The sequence below is a fragment of the Saccopteryx leptura genome, chromosome 8 (genome assembly GCF_036850995.1).
Source record: "Saccopteryx leptura isolate mSacLep1 chromosome 8, mSacLep1_pri_phased_curated, whole genome shotgun sequence".
Taxonomy (NCBI): domain Eukaryota; kingdom Metazoa; phylum Chordata; class Mammalia; order Chiroptera; family Emballonuridae; genus Saccopteryx; species Saccopteryx leptura.
The window spans coordinates 60,078,393-60,097,543 of record NC_089510.1 but is presented as its reverse complement, the minus strand read 5'-3'; the positions used below and the strand labels follow the sequence as shown (position 1 = coordinate 60,097,543).

Sequence of the window (19,151 nt, the reverse complement as noted above, 5' to 3'; positions counted from 1 at the left end):
TTGGCACTCAGTATGGAGCTCATACTGGAGCTTTTGACCTCCCTCAGCTTCTCACACAGAGCTCTTGGTTTCTTCTCTCAGGATTGTAAATATCCAGACCATGGTTCCCACCAGGAGAGCCACCAGGAATAGGCACTCCTCCATTCTACCCCTTAAGGGTGTCAGCGGCTCCATACCAGTCTGCTCCAAACCCTGCCTACTACACCAGATGTAATGTCAGTGGCTGAGGCCAGGCAGGTCCACATTGGATTCGAGCAGATGGTAGAGAAACTGCGGAGCTGGAAAGCGTTGGGGCCATTCTGTTTAACAGAGTCTCACAACCGCGGACGAGCACACAAGCAGGAGAAACCGCATCTCAGGCAAACAAACAGCAAAGTGGCCCCTCACAGTGGCAGGAAGCCAATCCACACATCCGCAATCCTCCATCTCTCTCGAGTGCAAGCACCCATAATCTTCTACAGGCCACATACACGATGTGCAGTCATGCACTCACGTACCAATTAGGCAAAGTACTTGCAGCTGGTAACCCCGTGAGCAAGCCTAACACAGCTGCCCTACACTGCCTCAGAGGGACTCTTGGCTGCTGGGTCTTTACCTTCTTGGCAACCACTGGCCAGGCTCTGAGTCTGCAGAGGGCAGTTGCAGCTCGAGCCTCCCCTCAGAAGAGGAGGAGTCGGAGACACCTGGTCCCGCTGACTCAGAGTCACTCCGCTGGCAGGAGTGCAGCTCCGTCTCCCGTGGCTGCTGGCTCTCTGCCTGACACTGACTCTAGAGCTCCTAAACCTGTAGTTGTTTTTCCAACAGCTGCTGGTGCCAACCTTCTGCCTCCAGGGCAAACTGGAGCTCGTGAACCCGCACCTTCTTCTCCAGAGACCGCTGCAGTTCTAGGCGCTGTTGGCACTCAGTCTGCATCTCACAGCACAGCTCTCAGACCGGCCGGCCCCCTTCTCCAGTGCTCGCTCCAGTTCACGCCGTTGTTGCCACTCGGTCCACAGCTCACCCTGAGCTTCTGACCTGGCTCAGCCTCTCGCACAGAACTTCTGGTTTCTTCTCACAGGACTGCAGAAAACACTGCGCCTATGGCCCCCCAAAGGACAGCCACGGGGAACCATATGCTGGAGAACAGCCACCACGCCTCTTCCCCACCCTTCATGGGTGTTGGAAGCTCCACACTGATCTGCTCAGAACCAACCCTGCCCACTAAGCCAGATGTACTGTCAGTGGCCGAGGCCAGGCAGATTCACATTGGATTCGTGCAGACTGTAGAGAATCTGTGAAGCCGGAAAGTGTTAGGCCATTACCGTTTAATAAAGTCTCACCATGGCAGACAAGCACACAGGCAGGGGAAAACCATTTCTTAGGAGGAGGGAAGGGCCTCACAGTGGCAGGCAACCCACCATCTGCAATCTCCAATCTCCCTGAGCACAAGCACCTATAGCCTTATATAGGCCATATACACGAAGCACTGGCCCACATACTAATCAGGCAAAGCGCTTGCAGCCGGTACACCAGTGAGCAAGCCTAACACAGCTGCCCCACATTCTCCTTGCTGGGGAAGGTGGGTTTGGACTGGCCACGGGGCTGTGGGAAGGGCCAGAACTCAAACACTGGAAAGGAGGCCGTGCACACGTGCAGAGCCGGATGGTCGTGGGCAGGGCCAAGAAACTTCAGAAGGGCAGTGCCCCTTTGGTAGTATTTCTTCTCTAACTCTGGGATAATCTCAGTGATGTCACATTCACTACTCTCTTTCCCTTTTGTGCCTCACTAATTTGGAGGGAAAAACAAAACACTTCGTTTCTCCAGTACTTACTTTTGGAAGCAAGCTGTTGAAATGCTGAAATAGCGCTTGGTATGATCTCCCACTCATTGCAAAATGATAACAGCTCCCTTTTTCTCCGGCAGGCACTGAACTGTTGCCAATGTTAATGTAGGTTTCCTGAAATCGAAAGGCATAATTTCCACATGGTCTCTCGGCTTTTAAAGGATTCCTCTGCTTTCCTCTGTTTTCTGGAAGGAAGTGTGCCCATGCTCCATAACCAGGTAAGGGCCTGCAAATCCATAATGTGCAATTTGCCTGTGAACCTTGAACTTATATGAAGACACTGAGAATATCTTCCCAAAATTATATAGGAACATGCGATACTGTGAAAACATGAGACTCTGGATCCTGTCCTGGGAAATAACACGTGTGATGTCATTCTACCAAGGAAATTATCCCCAGGTACCGACTAGTGACTCCCAAAAAGAATAGGAATATTCTTCCCTCCTCTTCCTTCTCTTCATCATATAAGCTTTTATTTCCTAAGATAACTTATGAGTCATTCCTTTAAAAATCATTTTACAGTCTTCACTGTAAAATAGGCACACTCTTTTATCAAAGCCTAACTTCTCTTAGCCCCTGACCTCTCCCCACCCCTGCATGTGGTGCCCAGATCATCTTTCACACCTTATGCTCCACTGTAAAAGCACTATTCCTTTTCTGAGACCCCACTCCCCTGTCCTTTACCTGCCAATGCCCCTCTCACTGCGTTCCAGTCCCGCAGGGAATCATCTGACAAATGCATATGCACTTATCATGTCGACAGGGGACATAGGGACATGGTTTTTCATGAGACATTTCTCAGAGGAACTGGCTGATATTTGTGTGGGACTCTATAAAATGACAATAGTATAAAAGGTGAGGAAATTTTATTCATTAGAGGAGTTCATCTTAGGGAGAGCAGTGTACTTGGAAGAAAAAATATTGTCATTGGAAGGCAAGATGCCTTCCCCTTCCAACCCCCATTACAGCCGACAAAGAGACGCGCTTTGAAACATCCCACCAGGATTCTTTCTGCTTTTAGTAGAAAGTGGGGGGGGGGGGTGAGAAAGCGTGGTGGGAGGGGAGCCAGGGAGGAGAAGGAAAACCTGAGACTGTGATTTGACTTCTTCCAGCTACGACTAAAATGTCAGTATGAGTGGACAGTGTGAGTGGACCGTTTGTTCAACATTAGTGAGGATCTGAGTTTTGTCGCACAGTGAAATTGACGTGATTGGGATTGATGTAAAACTCTGCTGAAAGCTCAGAGAGCTGTCATCTTTCACAGTGCGGCTAGAGCCAAGTGAAGGCTCCTCCCCCCAGGGCAGGGGCCCGCCCACTCTGCACAGTTGTGCAGTTTGTGTACTGAACAAAGGTCTACTCTACACTCAACAATCCAAAGGGCTGGTCATCTTGAAAGAAGAGAGCATTTTTTGTAGTTTATCATCTGGAGGAACCATCTCTTTGAATTCCCACAGAGGGAGGTGGCGCATGTAGTGATGGGATGTTAGGCTGCAGCCATTCTGTTCATGTGAAAAAGCTGTTCTGTCACCAGCATGTTAGGCGCTTACTCTCAGGAGAAGCCTACACATGAACTGCATGGCCCAGGCACGGCACAGTCAAAATGCCTGTGATTTGGGTGGAATCAAACAGCCCTGAACTTGATATCTTGCTCTGCAACTTGCCAATTGTATGTTATGGATAAACTTACCTCCTTAAGCCCTTGTTTTCTCATTTGTAAAATGAATAGTGTACTCAACAGTACAGGTGAACCGTGAGGGTTAAATGGGAATTGTGGCTGTGAACTGGTGGTTCTCAACCACTGAACGAACATTGGAAACACAAGGAGGAAGGGCTGATGCCAGCCCAGAGGTTCTGACTTAATTAGTAGAACCTTGGAACTGAAAGCTTAATCATCTCCCAGGTGACTTCTTTGTCCAGCTGGAGCTGAGAAGTGCTGGTGGGAATACTAAATGCTTTGCAAACCATTAGGCTCTGGACAGATGTGAGGATTATTACTGCGATGACCTGTGATGCCAAGAGAAGGCTGCACTGTATCAGCTGGGGCCCTGGAGGGGCCTTTTAACATTTCCTCACATTTATTCCGGGTCCACTGTCCTGGTTCTCTACCAGCTGCCAGGTCACAGAGGCAGGAACGGACTCTTCTGGCTCATTGGCTTCCACGAGGATCACTTGGCTCCCTGGAGGGATCATTTCGGAATTCTTTGCAACAGTAATGGCTGTTTGCAGGTTGTCACCTAGATGACAAAGAGTCAGTTTGCTTTGGGTCTAAACCTCTCAGCAACCAGAATTGAGCTCCCCCTCTCCTGAGTGTCCATACTACCTTGTTGGTGTTTTTTGGGGACATTTATTGCTTTCTGCCTTATTTTATAACCACTCCTCTTCTCCTCTGCTGCAGCCTGTCTGCCCCAATGCTCAGCTGCTATGCCTGCATTTCTCTCCCACTGTAGTTAGCAGTGAGGTGTCCTGAACATTGCATATTTCCAAAACATGCACACATGAATAAATACATGTTTGCCACTTTATGAGTAATTTTCGGGACACTGACAGCTCTTAGTGGTGAAGGTATTATGGCCAAATCTGATAGCATAAAACAATTTTTGGAGCCTGGATTCCAGTTAAGCACAGAAAAGAACCCTTAGTGATGGCCATGCTTGGATTTGATTATCACGTGCCATACCTGTTCCCACTGTTCCAAAGGACAGTCCAGCTGAGTCTCATGCCCTTTGCACAAAGATCTTATTGGGGTTATTAATGAAAACACACCCAGTCTTCTGTTTAAGCATTTACTGTCAGCCCCTTAGCAGTGCGCTGACACTGGGCAGGACGAGTGGGCATTAGGCAAAAGAAGACATGGTTACTGCCTCCCAGACTCGTGGTGGCGTTGGGAGGAGCTCCACACGTTTCCGGGCAACTGTACCAGAGGGTAACACACTTGAAAACAAAGCATTTTTCTTCCTGCCTCAGTCGTAGGAACTCATTCAGCTCACATGGTATTTTTCTTAGGCCTGGGACACATTGAACTTATCAGGCCTTCAGAAACACGTACCAGTAACCATCACAGTTCTGATGCGGGCCTCATTCAGTTCCTTCAGGACTGGTCTGGTTTGCTTTTTCAAGCGATTCTCCATTATGAGAAGTCCCAGAAATGTCAACTCAGACTCCACCTTCTCTCTTCGGATTCAGGAGAAAGTCAATATTAAAGCTTATTGATATAGTCTCAAGAGGTGAATTTACTACTTCTTTGGAAATTTTCTAACTTTTATCAGTGTAATAGATGCTCATGTTTAATAAATCAAAAACAACCCCAAGGCTTATCATGAAAACAGCAAGACCATGTCTGCACACCACACTTCTACTTCTCAGAGGCCATCACTTACGTCTTCTAGCGACTCCTAGTTTCCAACTCTATTTTTTAAAACAATGTTATTTACCTTCCATTTCTTCTGTTGGTTTTAAATATTTTGTTTATCATCTATGTTTTTGATTTCCAAGATCTTTTTGAGCTTGAAATAATTTCAATTTATTACACACTTATGTAATAAAAATCCTGCATACAGGGTACTATAGTAGTAGTTGAATATGGTGTCATTTATTTCAGCTTCTATCTGTAAATACATGATACCAGCCAAGGATCTGAATAATTTTCAGAATTTGAAACTGGAGGCTTGGAACTATAATGCAAAATTGCGTGGGAACACTTCTCTCTAGAGTTGCTACATCTTCATTCAGAAGTCCATTCACTAAATAACTACGTTATTTTAGATCTTATATTAAGCACTTCAGTGAATACTCAGATAATCAGATATAAATCCTGCTTTAGTGATGTCATAATATTTTATAAAAGAAAATATATCTTAATGCAGAACTTGCTAAAATCCCATCAATTAACTTCACCAATTTCCATTATAAACTGGATTATTATTTTCTCATTAGCTAGAACTAAAAGAAAGATTCAAAACTCTTCTCACCAACTTATTCTGGTTTTCATCTCTATCTTACAACTCTTCCCTTTGTTCACCACGCCAGGCACTTTGGCTCATTGGGACTCTACAGCATTTCTAGCAGAATCCTGCATCAGGGCCCTGTGTCCATTGTTCCTATTGCATCGATGCTTTCCCAGGACGTTGGCATGCCTCATTCCCTTACTGTACTCAGGTCTCTGTTCAAAGGTCATCTTCTCAGAGGACTTCCCCGATGACCCCCTATAAAATGGTGTCCTCTGTCAGTTTTAAAAAAAATCCTCTCAACCAGCTTTATTTTTTCCTTCAGGGCATTTATCACTACTTGACAATATTATATAGATTTATTTTATTATTTTACCCAATTAGGATGTGATGTAATATAATATAATATAATATAATATAATATAATATAATATAATATAATATAATATAATATAATATAATATAATATAATATAATATAATATAATATAATATAATATAATATAATATATGGCAAAGATTTTATTTTAGTCGTTTCTGAACCCTCAGCCCTGCCAAGAGCGTCTCACATCGTCAAGCTCAATACACTTTGTTAAACCAAGGAAAGTTGAAATCTTTTTATTTTATTTTATTTTTTCCCTTCTTTTTGCAAGTGACAGGAGGGGGGACAGCAAGACAGACTCCCATGTGTGCCCCGAGTGGGATCCACCCGGCAACCCCTGTCTGGGGCTGATGCTCTGCCTGTCTGGGGCTGGAAAGTTGAAATCTTGATGAAATATTTCTTCTGTTGTTTAGCTTGGGGTCTTTTTTCCAAACTATCTTACAAAACTCTTCTACTTCCTTTTCTGATGGCAGTTTTGTAGAAGATTTTTTTTCTAATTGGAAAACTTTGCTAAATATAATAAACTGTATCAAAACCCTATTCCTTTATGCTGTTTGAAAATAGTAACTAAATTTGGAGAGGCCAAACAGGCTCCTGATATTCTCTTGGAAACCCTGAGATGGTTAGAAATCTAGCACACTGTATTCTCTTCTTATTTTGGTATATTGATAACAATGTCTCACTCACCAGAGGCTTTTAAATAAGAACATCACAGCTGCTCTTCTGTGTGGCAGCTGGGTGGTGGCTATACTCCATGCCAAGCTCCATAAATCTTCTCTTCACACATGATCTCAATGTTTGTTATTAAAATTTATGTCTTGAGAAATTATAAAACCCTGTGCATGATGGATTAAGCATAGCTAACACCTTGAATGTTAAGTTTGAAAATACCATTCATATATTTCAAAATGAGCTTTGTGATTCTATTTAGAAGATTAAAATGTCATGGCTGCAAGGTTCCTCAGAGATCACCCATTCCAACATTTTATAGATACTATAAGAAATTGTCACTGTAAGAAAGGGGCAATGATTACTGATTATATTAGAGTAGAGGGACTTCAGTAGCAAATACTACTGTTGAACCAAGAATATTCATCTCTTTTGCAGGGGAGTTAATTTTACATAAAAGTATCTTTCTATTAGCAGCACAAAATCAAAGACAAGTGATGCATAGAGGATTCTTCATTAAATTTTTTTAAATTATTTTTTTTATTTATTCATTTTTAGAGAGGAGAGAGAGAGAGAGACAGAGAGGGACAGAGAGGAGAGAGAGACAGAGAGAGAGAGAGAGAGAGAGAAGGGGGGAGGAGCTGGAAACATCAACTCCCATATGTGCCTTAACCAGGCAAGCCCAGGGTTTCGAACCGGCAACCTCAGCATTTCCAGGTCGACGCTTTATCCACTGCGCCACCACAGGTCAGGCCTTCATTAAATTTTTTACAGTATTTCGCTACTTCTTTGTCATAGACCATTGAAAAACAGCCTTTAAAAATTAAGAATCATTAAAAGAAAAAATAAGTTACCGATTATCCTCTAATGAGGACAATTTATCCTTTTAATGTAATTAAGGATACTGAATTCTGTCAGAAAAAGAATTCAGTTTGCACTCACTACCTTTCCAGACCTGAGGGAGGTATGTTACTGAGTCCTGAAAGCAGAAGCCAAATCTAACGAATTCTGGAGGGCTTTCAAGGTACCACCGTCTCCTTCTCTCAACCCCTTAGTACATAGGCCTCCCCCAAGACAGTCAGTCTGCCACTCAGTGTTCTGAGGTTGAAGAAGGCTTGGGTCATTTTTGGTGGGATGATGGAATTCAGGGCAGAGAGAACTCACTAGCATCTGGGAGTCAGGAGATCTTAACCACAACCCTTGTTCTGCCATTAACCAGCATTGTGACTTAAGCAAGTCCTCCCCAGTGTGGCTCACAGCCATCTCTGACTTAGGGGACTGGATGAAATTGATTCTTTATCTCTAAGAGCTTTCTTAATGATCTGAGCTATCCATCCACCCACCCATCCATCCATCCATCCATCCATCCATCTCCAGGGCTCCTTCACTTCCTTCACAGAGAGCAAATTTCTGAGTTTCTTACCTGGATAAACTCTCCACTTCGGAAAGCTTCCCCATGCTCAAGGCTTTATGGGCAAGGGCAATGACACGGAAGCCTTGCACTGTGTAATTCCTCAGCTCTTGTGGGAAATTCTTGGGCACTGACAGGAGAGAAGTAAGGTCATACTGAAGGTCACCCAACTCCTGAGCAAGATTCTGGGATGTAGTCACTGTACCTTGTTTTAACTTGCACTCCATAAAAATGCTTTAACAGAAAAACCACAGCTTCAGTTAAAAGCTACAAACAATTTCATCAGCATGTCCTTATTACTCTGACAGAAATGAATGCCAAAGACATTCTGGTCATCAAATGGGTGTCAAATACTCTGGCTCAGTTCAGAAAGGACAGAACGCAGGACTATGTCTACTTGGATGAAATGAGGGAAATACTGACCCTCTACATCAGAAACTACAGGCCAAATCTGGCCCATTCTTTGTTTTTGTAAGTAAATTTTTTAAAGAATTTTTAAAATTTAATAATTATTAATTTTAGAGAGGAGGGAGGGGAAGAGAGAGAAAGAGAGAGAGAGAGAGAAGGGGGGAAGGAGCAGGAAGCATCAACTTCTATATGTGCCTTGACCAGGCAAGCCCAGGGTTTTGAACCAGTGACCTCAGTGTTCCAGGTCGATGCTTTATCCACTGCGCCACCACAGGTCAGGCCTTTGTAAGTAAATTTTTACTGGAACACAGTCACACCCATTTGCTGTATTGTCAACAGCAGGGTTAAACCCTGCTTTAGATAATAGAGGACAAAATGCCAACATTTCTGTATTTTGACATGGTAATCATAACTAATGTTAATATAGTTATAAAATCTCTATGGGTTATAGTGTGTTTATAAAGATATTGGAAAGAAGCACAGTGTAATGGGAGATGTGGTGGCTTAGGTAGTGAAAGGTAGTGAAATACCTGAGTTCTAGTCTTTAATCTACCAACTACCTCTCTGACCTTAAGCATGTAAGCCTATCTTCTGCATCTCAATTTTAGCATCTATTAAAGAAGGGGTGTGTGGCCTCTGAACCAACATTCAGTCCAGACTTTCTGTAATTCTAAAATAAACTTGGAGGTGGGGATCTAATTTCAAGGAAGTTCCTACCTGTCTATTTTTTTTTAAGTTTTTCATTTATTAATTTTAGCAAGAAAGGAAGGCAGAGAGAGAGAGAGAGAGAGAGAGAGAGAGACAGGAACATAAATCTTGTTCCTGTATATGCCCTTACTGGGGATCGAACCAGCAATCTCTTTGCTATGGGACGATGTTCTAACCCAGTGGTTGGCAAACTCATTAGTCAACAGAGCCAAATATCAACAGTACAATGATTGAAATTTCTTTTGAGAGCCAAATTGTTAAAACTTAAACTATATAGGTAGGTACATTGTTATTAACTTAATTAGGGTACTCCTAAGCTGGCCAAAAAGCTGCATGTGGCTCGCGAGCCGCGGTTTGCCAACCACTGTTCTAACCACCCAGCCTCTCTGGCTCTCCATTTCTTAAGTACAGGGTGAGGGGAGAGGGGATCACTGAAGATAATATTAGCATTTGTCAAGGATCAGAGTTTATAGCAGTAGGAAGAACTGGAAGGGTTACCAGAAGAATAAGAGGTGGCAAGAGACACCAAACCTGATAGAACAGGGGCAATAATTACCAATTAAAAAGTAAAAAAAAAAATACTATATCAGTGTGGTTGGAAAAAAAAAAGCAATGGGTAAGCCATCAATCTGTGAAGGATAGAGTTAATGGGAGCTATGGAGGTCCAAGTCAGAAAAAAGGGGGGGGCACTTCTAAGGTACAAAGACTCCAAGTAGAGAGAGAAGTTAAAGCAATCATTTGCCAAATCAAAAATGCTATGTACAGGTTTATGGATATCAGCAATCATAAAGGAGTCTATAGATGAAAAATCAAGAGAAAAAGGCCGACTTTATCCAAGCGAACTCATTTAAAGGCAACAGTATTCTTATAAATCTGGACTGCTGCTTAGAGGGTGCATATGTTTATAAGACTAAGAAACAATACAAATCAGCTCAAAATCTGGCCCAGGAAGATGAAATTGCTGGGAAAATGATCAGTTGCCTTGCTCTAATACCATCAAGTTTACTCTAATCATTTTTCTTTTTTTCTAACAGATTTACCTTTATACATTCTCCTGCCATTAATGTCTTGGGGACTACGTAAGTGCTGCCAGCTCTCCAGGAGGTGACAGAGCACCCCCTCTGTAGAATCAGTTTAGTGTTCCCACCTGTCCCGTTTGTTCCTTCATCCAAATGCTTCTCACTCTCACCAACCTGGTTCTCTGAGCCCCCTGTAGCTCCCTATTCTGGCTTCTGATGCCTGCTTCACATCTGCTTCCCTGATGCCCCACTGAGGTTGGGCTTTTCTGGCTGGATCACAGTTGGGTATTTCCTCTCTGCCTCTTTACCTTGAAATGATCATGTCTGCCTTATCAAATCTACCAGTCTCACCTCGCACTCGCCAAGAAAACAACCACCTCCACATTTATTGACTTAGACTTATTTGCTTTCTGTGTTTGGACTTTTAAAATACTTTCCCTCCTGAAAGAGCAATGTGTCTGTGAGTACCTGTTTCCGATCTGCAGAACTTGGCCAGCATCTCCGGGGCGCCCTTCATGTAGACATGGAAGTGACCCTCCCCTGCCAGCTGAGCGACCACAGACATCCTCTGCAGGCTGGATGAGAATGGAAACTGGCGCAAGACGGTGATGGCTTCCACGGGACTCTGAGAGCAACCGAGAAACGGGCGTTTCAGGATGTGAGTTAGTAGGTGCACACCAAGAAATAGGGTTTCCCCTGCAGTGAGCTCAGGGACACCATGAAGTGGTGTACTTATCACACATTGGTGTTTTTCTGGCTGCCTCTAAGGTGATTTCCTCATCAAGTTGTCTGGTCTGCAAGGCCCTTTCCTTTGGCTGCCTGGAGAAATCCTAAGCATCTCCCAGGCCAAGCTCACAGGTCACCACTCCTTTGTGGTGCTTCTCTTCCCCCAGAAACGGTATTTGTTCCCACCTCTGGATTCCTGCGGCTCTGTCCTCAGCCTTCATTGTAGCATTTGGCTTACACTTCTCTGTACCTCTATTGATTTTTCTACCAACCCATGTGCTCCTTCAACACAGTGCCTGGCATGTCTGGCTTTGAAACCTCTTCATCCCTTAGCACCTTAGCACAGTACTCTAGCATATGTGAGTACTCAGTGAGTGTTGAATAAATTAATAGATAAATTCGGGAATGAGGGAACGAGCAAACCAACTATGGACATGGTTACATTAAGGGAAAACAATAGGAATATAAAAATACTGTATGTGAAAGTCAGTTTTATGATGAAACTAAAATAAGTTTGAAGGAGAAAGAACTAAACAATTTAAAGAAGCAAATCATACCCAACTGGCTTTTGGTCCTGGCTTTATTATGATGTTTGAGTCTGATGTCCTAAAGTCGCAGTAGTCTACATTGTGATCTTCCATTATCTGTTTTAAAATAAAAGAAAAATTCATAATATTCCTTAGAGAAACATACTATGGAAGAAAATGTTCTCATCTGCATCATACTTTAATCTTTTCAAAGCCCTTTTCACATACTTTCTCTTTTAGGCCAATTATCTTAATATCGTCATTGTCAAATTTCTATTGTGTTGATTTACATTAAAGACCTTATTATAGAGTTTCAAAAAGCTGGAAATATTGTGACTGCATTTTAAGCAATGACTGAAGGAAGGAGTATGAGCTGCAGGCTGATGGCTTTTCCTAAATAGTATGTCTAGCAATTGAAGCAGGGCTTACATGGAGATCTGCTCTCTGATTAGGAGCACTGAGCCCATTAGCTCTCAGATGAGTTAGAATCGGGCCTTGAGATAAACATGGGACTATTTGTTATGCTATATCTATGCTACTAGCCTAATTGGTTAGCTAGAGAGTTAGCAAGTTAGTTTCCAACAAATTCGAAAGCGTATTTAAAAATGGTTTGTATTCTTGGATATTATAACAGTATAAGTCATACTATATGAGAAACTAATATTAACCTAATATATGGGAAAAGCAGTCAGATATATAAATAGTAGAGGTCAGAAAATGGAAGACAACAGCTGGTCTCTGCTCTGTGATTTGCTTGTTTAATTTTGGGAACATCACTTCCTTTTCTAGATCTAGGTCTCTTTTGAAAACCACTCTAACAACCCTTCAAGTGCTGAAATTCTTACATTCTATAAGGACTTTTCCTTACCCCTTTATGTTTAGTGAAAGGTTCCTAACTACCAAAAAATGTTTAACTCAAGGCTGCTTCTCACCCAGCTTTAAACTCGATGCACTTTTATGCTTTGTTTGGGGTGGATATAACTCTTCTTAAAAACAGTTCTCACAAAGCTACTATTACAGATTTATGTTCCCACACTAGCCCCTAACTTGTCTGTCATGTATGTAGATAGATCAACCCTCCTCTGATAGAAAAGTGGGCACTACTGGAACCAGGGTCAAAGTCACATATAGTAATAATGGTCCTGTGTAACTCCTTATTGTGTCAACTCTAGTGATGCTGGTAAGACATCACTTATAATTGCACTGATTCCTCTCCATTAAGATCCAGGAAGTGACTACTGTTTTTTCTTGGTGTCAAAAATTTCTCCAAAACAAATGCTCTGATTATAACTTACTAATACCAAAAATTTCCCTGTTTATCAGGTTTCTTCTTTTATTACTTTGACCTCTAGAAAGTTGCAATTTTCCTATTGTACATCTTTAAATGAACATTTTTATGAGATGTACTTCATGTTCCTACAATCACTTGCTTCCATTTCTTTACAGCTCTGTTTAAAATGCTGTCTTGTATTTGATGTATCATTTAAGTAGCTTTAGAACCATTTTTTTGGAGGACAACAGAATGTAAATAACTGATTCATTCATTAATTAATACCTTCCATTTATTGGGGACTGTCCACAAGACCCTTTTAGGCTCATTGTCTCATTAGTCACCACGAGTCCATGAGTGAGGCTTTGTTACCTCAAATGCGTGGATGAGGTACAGCTCAGGGTCTCAATTCTGAATTTGGGGTCACACATCCAGAGAATAGCAGAGTCGAGAGGTCTTCCCACCTTGGCATGACAGCAGCCAGGGTAGGTTTATGACCTTTAATTGTCATTCACACTCAAGCTCAGAAAATTGAACGAGTTGCCCTCCAGTTTGGTGTATAAATCTGTGCTATCTAATACAGTAACTATTAACCACTTATAGTTATTTAAGTTTAAGTAAATAAAACAAAAAAAATAGTATATCAGTTGAATAACTATTAATGCTCATTAGCTATATGTGATAAGTGGTCACTATATTAGCACTGCTTTAGTCTATTGTTTCTCTGAGAATATTTTAAAAAATAATTTTCTCCAAAACATGTTTTGGCCTATCAATAAGGTTTCTGTGGTGTATGGCCAGTAGCCACAGCCAACATTACAGCTGCCTGGCCCATGCAGGTTCACATTTGATTCAGACAGATGGTAATGAAACCACAAAGCCAAGAACTGGTGAGCCATTACTTTTAATCCTAGCTTGCACCTGGCAGGCGAGAAAATACACACAGTGGGAAAACACTTCCCTTTCCATTCAGGGCTCCCAAAGCCACTGACTTATCCAAGTATTCCTAGAATCAAAGGTTTCTACCTCAGCAGACTTATTCACCTCTGTTCCCCATCTCCTTCTTCAAACTTTCTGTACAAACTCTGCACAAACTGGCTTCACCTTCAGCACTCTGCCATCTTGGCTGCCTCTCTTCTGCAATGCTAATTTCAGGAACCAAGAGAGAGAGCCCCTGGTCTCCCTTATTTTATAGTGTAGAAATTACAGCTTGTAAGCCAATGTACAAATAAGGAAGTCTCTGATAAAAGTCACTTTTCTGAGGCATAAATGAGATTCCTCATAAGAGTGTACCACCCTATATCATGCAACAGTCAAAAAGGTGTGGGGAAAAGCTTAGTGTTGAGAAGATCTTAGTATTAAAAGGGTGGTAAAGGCTTAGTCTTAAAACTAGCCTTAGGTTATAAGGACCTTGCCTGCTTACAGCCTGTCCCCCACACCCAATGCACACTATAAGTGAGCAAACATATACATCATATTTGCATGTGGTCAAACAGGTTTTCTAAATGAGGCATTTTATAGTCTCTCTTGAATATTCACAATGCGCCACAGTATATTAAAGAAATCCTGTAGTTAAAAAATTGATTTAACTTTGTTTAAATTTTATTTATTTATTTATTTTTTACAGAGACAGAGAGTGAGTCAGAGAGAGGGATAGACAGGGACAGACAGACAGGAACAGAGAGATGAGAAGCATCAATCATTAGTTTTTCATTGTGCGTTGCAACACCTTAGTTGTTCATTGATTGCTTTCTCATATGTGCCTTGACCGTGGGCCTTCAGCAGACCAAGTAACCCCTTGCTGGAGCCAGCGACTTTGGGTTCAAGCTAGTGGGCTTTTCCTCAAACCAGATGAGCCCGCACTCAAGCTGGCGACCTCGGGGTCTCAAACCTGGGCCCTCTGCATCCCAGTCCGACGCTCTATCCACTGCGCCACCGCCTGGTCAGGTTGATTTAACTTTGTTTAAAACAGCAGTTCCCAAATTTATTTGATCATGGAACTTTATTTCATGTTGCACTCATTAACAGAGTTATTGGGCACAGAGGTTGGGAAATTCAGGTAGGGTCAGGCTTTCTGTGTGCCTTATTATTAATCTTTTCTGGGTTTCAACCAAAGTTAGAAAAGCTTTAGCATTCCCAGTAAAGATTACTTCAAGTTTTCCTTATTCAGTTGAAGCAATAAACTGTCACCTTACCCAGGCAGTGCCCTCAAACATCTTGAGGTCCAGAGGGTCTCCCTGGATGGCCCCATCCAGAAGGATCAGAGAGTGGCAGCTGGCCATGGCGGCACACAGAGGGCTCCACGCCAAAGCCTTGCCCGAGGTGAAGCTGTGAACTGCCTGAAAACTGGTGGGCAAGATGATTAATAAGTTAGGGTTTTCAACAAAATCATTTTGCACACTGTGCCCCTTAAATCTTCACACAGAGCTTCCATGATATCTAGCCCCAATGCTGAACACCTTCAATAGCTCCCCTTGCCCTGTGTGATCATGTCCAAACTCCTGAGCCCGGTAGTCAAGGCCCTGTCTGCTCCAGTTCTATGTTACCTTACAGATTCTACTCTTCAGTGTCTTTATGCACGACTTTTCCAGAGCCAAGTTAAACTTGCCACTCTGTCTATACCTGCACAGGTATTGCCCTGCCTTTGAGCCCTTGGGGAGTTTGCAGATTATCAGCTCACTCAGCTTCCTCATTTTCTAAGGGGAGTATTTTGCCTGCAGGTTACTCTTCATAAAACCCTCCTTTGAGATGAATGTAAATTTCCTCTTCAACAGTTTGCTTCTGGTTAATCAGTACTGTAGTTTCAGCACATAGAATCACAGGGATTTTGCCAGGTTTCTCACAGCTATTCTTTCTTCCAATCTTAGAGTTAAGTAGTAATTGTATCTAGTTGTTTGTACTTTACAGAAATTTTCAGAGTATTAGGGGTAAGGGAGAGAGAGGCAGGGTGGAAACTGCAAACATCCTTTTGGTTTTTCATGACTCTGACCAACAGAGGCCCTGCCCAACTGCACAAAGACCTGGCCAGGGCATCTAAGCAGCCAGGGGCAGAGACGCAGGCATAGGGCTTAGAGCCCAGGTAGTTCACTGAGGCCCAGACCAAGGATTTTCTGCAATGTTGCACTTCCTGCCTGTTGTTACTCTGTGCCAGTGCTGTGCCTGGCCCCTCACCATGAGCCCTTCAATGACGGCAGCCTCAGTCACTGTTGGGAGCCAAGGCAGGGTACCCAGAGCTTAGGAGCAGATGCCTCTCCACTCAGACTGAGAAGGCGGGTCTCAGCCTCACAGGGAAGGGTTGAGATGTTCCAAGACTTTCTGGGGAGAGACACTCCTTCCCCCTCTTGCTCTGTTCTGAAGCAAGCGTCTCTGTGATTGTCCTCTCACCTCCCCAGTGCCATATACCCTTCAAAACCTGTCTCAAATGCTGTCTCATTCAGGTGCTTTTCCTTGATCCACTCATTTTCTTTTTTCCCTTTTTTAAAATTGAGAGCACGGGAGGCCGAGAGAAAGACATATGCCCCGACTGGGGTCCACCTGGCAAGCCCCCTGTGAGGCGATGGATGCTCTGTCCATCTGGGGCGTTGCTATGTTACCTGGCAACTGAGCTAGATCCACTCATTTTCAAAATTAGTTCCTACCTTTTATCCACTATGCTATTATAAAAACCAGGACTGTATATTATTATTAATATATTAATTGCTACCAAGAAGCAATTATTATTACTTCTTCTTCTCCGTTTTGATATTTGTGCCTTACTAGAAACCCTGTTCACAGGCTGTGTTGCATACTGAAAGCAGGTGCATTTGCACCTTTTTATCTTCCTAAAGTGTGAACTCTAAGGGAAGAGATGGAGCTCTTCTTTTCAGGATCCCCCACCACCCTAGCTGCCCAGAAAGTCTTTGCAGTTCTTAATGAAACACGGTTCTGATTTCACTTTTTGCTTCTTTGTTTCATTTCTTCAGCTCCTTAATCATCTACCTCATTCTATTCCATTTTTCATGTGGAGTTTCAAGGCCTACTATCCCTGCCTGATTCTGAAATTAGAACTCATTTAATAGGAACTGGTTCCAGTCAATTAATGTACATATTTTATGTGCCATTATCCCTCAATACTGGAAGGATATATTTGAATAGCACCAAGGCAGCCTTCACAATCACAAATTCCTTCCCACTAAGGTGCCTACCAGTTGTCAGCAGTAGGGACAGTCCCCCAGAGGTCCAGCCCATCTTCTGTAAGAGTGCCAGTCTGGTGAAAAAATAGAATTTATTTTAGCATAAGATTTAGAGCTTTTAGTTATATCTTGATTTACATAAAAACCAAGCTCCCAAGAATTTAAAGCAGATCTTGTTGTCCAAAGACCTTTTCTTTGTAAGCATCAACTATTAAATGGGAGAAGGGCACCTGAAAGAAACGTCCAGCAGGTGACAAACGATTCCCAAAAGACCGTGTTGATAATTAGATGATTCTAATTACCATTCCAACAGAACGGAAGCGTCTTGCTTTTTTGTTTGTTAATGTTTTGACTTGTTAATTGAGAGGGGTTCTAATCTAATAAGAACCAGCTTTGACTTTTAGTTGGCACTTGCTCTCTTTCTGAAACAGCTCAGAATTTTTTTCTTGCTTTCTAAGACTATTTAGTTCACAGTCTGCCATCTGGTTCACACAATTCTCTAAAACATGGGTGACATGGTGACTTTCCAGATTGATGATTAAATGTTGATAAAGGGCTTTGAGACTAAAAAAGAGCAACAAAGTGCTAAATAAATTATCACCAATGCCCTATGAATGGGTTTTACTGTTAGATCAAGAGGAAAATAGGGGGGAGGTTGGATTTGCTGTATTATGGAAGAGTATCAGAAAATGTAACAGAGAATCCAAAATAGAACTGAAGATAATCAGAGACTTTTAATTTGCTCATTGCTTCACAGTTGATCATTAATTATGGGTCACAACGTTTTTACTAGGTAGGTTAGCGGCTGCACGCCTGCCTGGCAACCATTCAGCATAACGAGCTGGCTATGCTGTGTCAACACCGTCAAGGCACAGCAAAGCAGCACCAGGTGTCGTTTTAACACTACACCCAGGTCCCTGCCAGTACTTTTTAAAGGTCATCTCTGTATAAGACACTGAATTTTCTAGTGTTCTATTACATGACATCTTCTCTCATTACTGTGGACCACATTAGCATAGTGCTCTACAGTGAAGTACTCACACTGCTTTCTATTCTTACAACTGAGTAAATAGGGTAGAGACAGCCTCAGATTACAAGTGAATGGAGAAGTCTCTGGGCATTATGGCCTGTAAATTGGAGAGAAAGAACCAGAATCCAGCCATCTAGAGTCAAACAAATGCTAAATGACTTTGGCAAAGCCTGTGGAAGGACAAAGCTCATACCTGTCTCCAGATTAAAGAATTAAGAAATCTTTGTTTTATTAGAACTTATAGGAAGCTAACCTGCTTGTATGTGATATTCCTTGAAGTACAACAAGAAAAGCTATTTGTTTCATTTCCCTCCTGCATTTTATAAAGGGTCCCAACCTGTGTGTTTGCTAATCCCCTTGAGTTGTTCCACTCCAAAAGCATTTAGCAACTTAATCCAAACAGAGAAGCTTTCGTGGCAGTTAGATTATGTTTTGAAACATTATTATTTTGAACATGAAAACAGATGATATGGCAACAAACAGAAAGGGGACCGTGTTATTTTATCTGTGTGGAAATGACCATTATACCATAAAACTGACCATAAACTAGAAAAAAAAACACCCTAAATTATAGTTGAGATTCAGAAAAGAATTAAATATAATAAAAAGAAAACTTCTTACATAAATACTAGCCCCGGCTTGGCCTGCACTAAACAGAAAAGAACACTTGATTTAGAGAACTTGCAACAAACCAATGTCAACCAGAGTTATACATGGGAAATGTAACTCTCAGCAAGCCAGTGGTAAATATCTTTTATGTTGAAATAGCACTAGATGGAAATTCAATTAAATGTAGTGCTTTATTCCAATATCACCCTGTCAGAGCTTTATAATGTGAAAGCTATAAAGAGATAATTGTAGTTCAATCTTCTTATCTTAAAAGTCACCCAGAAACTTAGTTTCAAATGCAAGATTAGATGTCTTATTTTGCTAATCACCAATCAAGAGGTCTTTGCACTATAACATACCACCATGCCACCAGAGTTTGGCCAACCATGCTTTGGAGTGGTCCCTAACACAGACTAACACAGGAGCACATGAGGATGGGGAGGAAGAGGTTTCTA

The 19,151-nt window shown here is 42.2% G+C and overlaps 1 protein-coding gene across 4 annotated transcripts in view; it reads right to left on the bottom strand.

Moving 5' to 3' along the window:
- The window catches only part of ATP13A5 (ATPase 13A5), a 137,556-nt gene that overhangs the window by 48,774 nt on the left and 69,631 nt on the right, over window positions 1-19,151 (bottom strand). For all 4 annotated transcript variants that reach the window (XM_066347555.1, XM_066347558.1, XM_066347556.1 and 1 more), the window contains 8 exons: window positions 17,070-17,131; window positions 15,081-15,231; window positions 11,646-11,732; window positions 10,831-10,987; window positions 8,240-8,357; window positions 4,869-4,993; window positions 3,896-4,056; window positions 1,811-1,936 (listed from right to left, as the gene is read on the bottom strand). In XM_066347555.1, the coding sequence (XP_066203652.1) occupies window positions 1,811-1,936; window positions 3,896-4,056; window positions 4,869-4,993; window positions 8,240-8,357; window positions 10,831-10,987; window positions 11,646-11,732; window positions 15,081-15,231; window positions 17,070-17,131 (987 nt within the window). The remainder of the gene's footprint in view (window positions 1-1,810; window positions 1,937-3,895; window positions 4,057-4,868; window positions 4,994-8,239; window positions 8,358-10,830; window positions 10,988-11,645; window positions 11,733-15,080; window positions 15,232-17,069; window positions 17,132-19,151) is intronic.